The 5302-nt window shown below is 43.5% G+C and overlaps 1 protein-coding gene across 1 annotated transcript; it reads left to right on the top strand.

Annotated features, from left to right (window-relative positions):
- Positions 1–1040: 1040 nt before the first annotated feature.
- LOC310961283 (urotensin-2 receptor) lies at positions 1041–2123 on the top strand (the record flags this gene model as incomplete). The annotated part of the gene is made up of 1 exon (XM_083933304.1): positions 1041–2123. The coding sequence occupies one exon, from the start codon at positions 1041–1043 to the stop codon at positions 2121–2123; it is 1083 nt and encodes a 360-aa protein (XP_083789430.1).
- Between the last annotated feature and the right edge of the window lie 3179 nt (positions 2124–5302).

The following is a 5302-nucleotide window of genomic DNA, read 5'->3' as shown; positions in this document are numbered from 1 at the left end:
GCATGCAAACTCAACACAGAAGGGCAAACCAGGAACCCTCTTGCTGGCGACAGTGCTAACCACCACGCAACCATGCCGCCCTCAAAATGTTTTTTTTTGTATAAATTGACATGGGTAGCTAAAACAGAGCTAGCTACCTGGCTTATAATGTAGCCTATATATATATATATATATATATATATATATATCGTATATATGTATATATGTATACATATATATATACAATATACACCAACGATTGTTCTGCAGGAGGTTCGCCGAAATCGATTAAAGATGATTATCCTTTGATGCAGATGATTATATAGTATTATATTATATTATTATTATTATATCTGCATCAAAGGATAATCATCTATTAATCATTTTCGGCGAACTTCCTGCAGAACAATCAATGGTGTCATGATAATGCTGAGCTGCATAATGGGCCTCATATGTATTAATTAATTGGATATCGATATCAGGAGCTCTTATTGTGGGAGCTCTCACGGTCGTTGTGCGCACGTGGTCAATGCAAGAGGTAAGGTTCATTATCTATGCTGGTGCTGCTCATCTTTATCAGTCTCATTTGGCACATTGGAAATACATTGGGAGATATGAAAGCGATTTTTGAAATCATGAACGCCACAGATCTGTGCGTAAAAAGTGGCTCTAACATTCCCAGCTCATTGTGCCCGGCTGGTTCCTGCTGAGGCGACAAGTGCACATTCTGTGCTCACCAAACTTTTTTTTTCTCATAATCACAGCATCTTCTCCTTTCTCCCCGCGCTCATATGTCTTCGGAGCTGCGCCGTGTTCACAGTTGCACCCATGACACGGCTGAATATCTTATACATGTTTTATATCAAGATCTTCAGTGTGTGTTGGCAGAGTTACAGTGGTGACGTCAGGAGCAAAGAGCAGCAGGCGGTGAGCGGAGAGACGAATACGCGAGAAACAACCTGTGCCGGTGCGTATCTTTTCCAAACTTCTCCAGCGCTGTCCAAGAGCGCGAGGCAAAACTAAAAAACATCATCGGGGCATCATCACCATCAGAGCGAACCATGAATAACAAGTCTCTCAATTTAAACACGAGTCCGCCGCGGGTCGGCGGCTCCGGAACTGTGGATCATGAACTCGTTATCACCTCTACTTTCGGGACGCTTCTCTCCGTTGTCTACATAATCGGAGTATCGGGGAATGTCTACACCCTGGTGGTGATGTGTCACTCGATCCGCTTCGCCACTTCTATGTACATCTCCATCATTAACCTGGCTCTGGCGGACCTGCTCTACCTCTCCACCATCCCCTTCGTGGTGTCCACGTACTTCCTGAAGGACTGGTACTTCGGGGATGTGGGCTGCCGCATCCTGCTTAGCCTGGACCTCCTCACCATGCACGCCAGCATCTTCACCCTCACCGTCATGTGCACGGAGCGCTACCTGGCCGTCACCAAGCCGCTGGATACGGTGAGACGCTCCAAGAGTTACCGCAAAGCTCTGGCGTGGGGCGTCTGGCTGCTTTCTCTGGTCCTCACTGTGCCAATGATGATAATGGTCTCCCAGACCTCTAAGAACACGCCGGATGGGGGTGTGAAGAGGATGTGCGCGCCGACCTGGTCGCCCCTGGCTTATAAGGTGTACGTGACCGTCCTGTTTGGCACCAGCATCATGGCACCGGGGCTCATTATATTGTACTTGTATGTCAAGTTAGCCCGCACTTATTTAGAGTCCCAGAACAACTCTGTGATCAGCAGAGGCGGCAAGCGGTCACCTAAGCAGAAAGTGCTGGTTATGATTTTCACCATCGTGCTGGTGTTCTGGGCGTGCTTTCTGCCGTTCTGGATCTGGCAGCTGCTGTCTCTGTACCTCACCCAGCCCCTGAGCCTGGCCTCGCAGACACACACCTGCATCAACTACCTGGTGGCGAGCCTTACTTACAGCAACAGCTGCATTAACCCTTTCCTCTATACGCTCCTCACCAAGAACTACAGGGAGTACCTGAAGAACAGGCACAGAAGCTTCTACAGGTACACGTCCTCGTTTAAGCAGCGGCCGCCCAGCCTCTACTCGTGGGGGAAGTCTGCATCCTCCAGCAATCAGTTCGAGTTCAACTCCGAGACGCTGGTCATGGGGACACTGAAGTGACTTGTGAATCACGTGGAGGAGAGGAGAAAGCTTTTAGAGCCGCAATAGGTAGGTGAAAAGCTGTCAGGCCGGTGCGTCACCGTGCGTAAAAAAGCGCACTTGTGTGCAAAGCCTTAATATTTTCTAGGTTTTTTCCTGTATGGATTATTTTCAAGCAACACTGCTCTCTACTCATATTATAATCCCTTCTAGTCCGAGGGAAATTTACCGTTATTCCTTCCATGCCTAACCGCTTTCGCTCTACAGCCCCCCTGAGCCCCATTAGCATTCTGACACTCCTCTCTGCTGCGCTCCTTCACTCCCTCACTCAGAGGAGCAACTGATTCTACAGCGCCGGGTTAAATACCAGGCCTCAGTGCCCAGATCGTGTGTTGAAGACAGATGGGATTTAATGCGTGGATTTATTACAGATTAGTGTGAGCTTTTATTTCAACAATACAGCAACTTGGCATAAACGAGTGTTATTGGCAGCAGTATTTCAAAATAGTTTATGTTCTGTAAACATGAGCATAGCCAAAGTGTTAGGGAGGCCTTTGGCCAAAAAAAAAAAAAAAAGTACTGTCAGGCACCTGATTACCAATAAGTATTACCAGGACACTGCCCAGGGGCCCCAGGTTGTCTGTGTGGTAATTTGGTTTTATAACATGTACTTGGTGAACACTTGATTTTGATTGACTTCAGGTTGTCCATGAAAACATGATATAGAACAGCTACTAACTAGGTTTGGTGTACTTAATGAATGTGTTAAATGAAAAACAAAGAAATCTGAATCTCTTATTTACAACACTGAGCGTCGTCCTTCAGTGCCTCATCCTTCTGAACACCACAGAATGGAGACTGTGACACACATGTTTACACTGCTCCTCTAAACTTAGTTTGTGCCCGGTTCCGACTGATATGGGATTTCTGAGACAGATACCAATACTGATTTTATGGGGGACATTTCACAGATTTTCGATATGGTGGCCAATTTAGTTAATTTGTGGATTGTGCAAATATAAGTTTGCAAATGTACTTAGAAGGATGCTTTCCGAAATAAATAACTAGAATATCTAACCAAGAATATTCAACACTAATATACATTGTTTATACAATGTAATACATTGTCAACTAATTCAGGAAGTGGACACGGAGAGAGAAAGAAAAAAAGAAAAATGAAACAGATAAGTAAATAAAGATCAACACTGTATATTTAGAATCAGTCAGTTGCCGATCAAACTCTGCCTGACAAACTATGTAATGACACCATTTCTAAACCACCCCAAGAATCGCTTTCTGCATTATATGTTATGGAAAAATTAATTTTCATATCAACACATATCTGACAACATATACATCAAAACCAATATGTCTGTAATCATCAATATCCGTCCGGCTCTGTTCCACAGCGATCAACTCACATCCTATTTGCTGTTCATCCCATTATTTCAGACTGTGGCCGACAGTACACAGTGTCATGTTTTCCATGAAAATGTTAATATCAATTTTGGTAGAATGACATGGTTGGAAAGTAAGCCCCAACCACAGCCATTTCCTGGTTGATCCAATACGGAAGTGCCAAAAACTGCAGTTCGCCAAGTGGCCACTTGGGGGCAAGTCTCATAAAAGAAAAATTTCTCATTGACCCCATGTTTAACAGGCTGTTTTTACAGCATAATTAAATCTATTTAGGGCCTGGTACAAAAAAACATTCTAGTCTGTATGTTTAGGTCATATCTCCATGACAACACTGAGGGGAGAGAATTGTTTTGTACCAGGCGAGTTTTTAGTTTATTGTAGGTTAAAGTTTATGAATAATTAGGGACGCAGTCTACGAGTGACAGCTAGCTGCTGTCACTCACTTTTCCTCGGAGGAATACGTCAGCCAGATGGACATATGTCCCTCCCCCCAACGTCACATACATGCCCTTTTTTGGTAAGAGGAATTGAGGCGGAGTCAAGGTCTGACAAGATGGCAACTTATATAGGCGAGGACGATTGGATCAAGTTGAGAGAATGGACCTCGAAGAACAGGCTATTTCTTGTAATGTCATGTAATGTCACTTTCAAATTATCTTTATAGTTCACAACGGTGCACAATGATATTGACTTTGGATCTTGCTAGTATAACGTTAATCTTGCATCGCCAAAACGAAACATTGAGCGGAGAGGACTAGAAATATATTTGTTGCCAGGTTGTTTCAAAGGTTTGTCCTATTTATTGGAGCAGTGATCAACCTTTCCATTGCACAAGAACCTTATGGGATGGGAATGATTGTACCAGGTATTGGTCAAACCCTCAGGTGTTACCAGGGAAACTGAGATATTGATTGCGAAACAAGTAATGGTCTTAAAAAAGTTTATTTGGCAATTGACCATGCTATAAGTGGATTAATGCCCTTCGAGGGATCCAGAATCAGGAATAAATGGATTTACACATACACCACTAAAGCCCAATGAAAAACATAAATGATAAATGCCCTCCAGTGGCTCATCCATTATCTTGGGGGCCTGTCTCATAGAAGGTCATGTCCAAGACAAATTTTAACAGGGTCCATGTTCTGAAACTAATTTGTATTTAATTAAATTATCACAGTGTAAACTAAACTAAACAGCATACAGCCTAAAAATTCACCTGGGGCCCACAGCTCCCAGGGCTCCATAATGCGTTAATTTGGCCTCGACTGCTCTTTGTACAATGTGTGTATACCGTGTCAAGTTCCCATTAAACCCAGTGTTTACCATACACCTATGCTTGAGTAATACATAATCTGTGGTAATTTGATTAAACACAACTTCATTCGGAGTATGCATCATGGTACTGCTCCTGTGGCCTGCGGGTTTAAGGCTCTGAACATGACACGCAACGTCAACAGTTCAGCCGGGGACATTTGTTGCATGTCATTTAGCGTCTCTCCCTCCCTTCATTCCATGTCATCTCTGCTCTGCAAAGTCTTTAGTAAATGCAGAAGATGTTCACAATACAAACTAAGATAATAGATTCTTCGAAGTATGTTTTGACACAGGACTTCCTCTCCAATACAAAAATTCAGTTAAGAAGCGATAGCATTATGAAGTCATATTGCCCTTACATATATACAATTAATCAAATTATCAAAACTGATTCAGGGTTTAGGGCCCTGGGGCAGATGGCTCCTCTGCCTGGTTGGTAATCCACCCTGCAAAAACTTTTTATTGAC

This window comes from Echiichthys vipera (genome assembly GCF_963691815.1).
Source record: "Echiichthys vipera genome assembly, chromosome: 18".
NCBI classification, from domain to species: Eukaryota; Metazoa; Chordata; class Actinopteri; order Perciformes; family Trachinidae; genus Echiichthys; species Echiichthys vipera.
The sequence above is the reverse complement of the archived record's forward strand: the minus strand, read 5'-3'. Positions and strand labels throughout refer to the sequence as shown.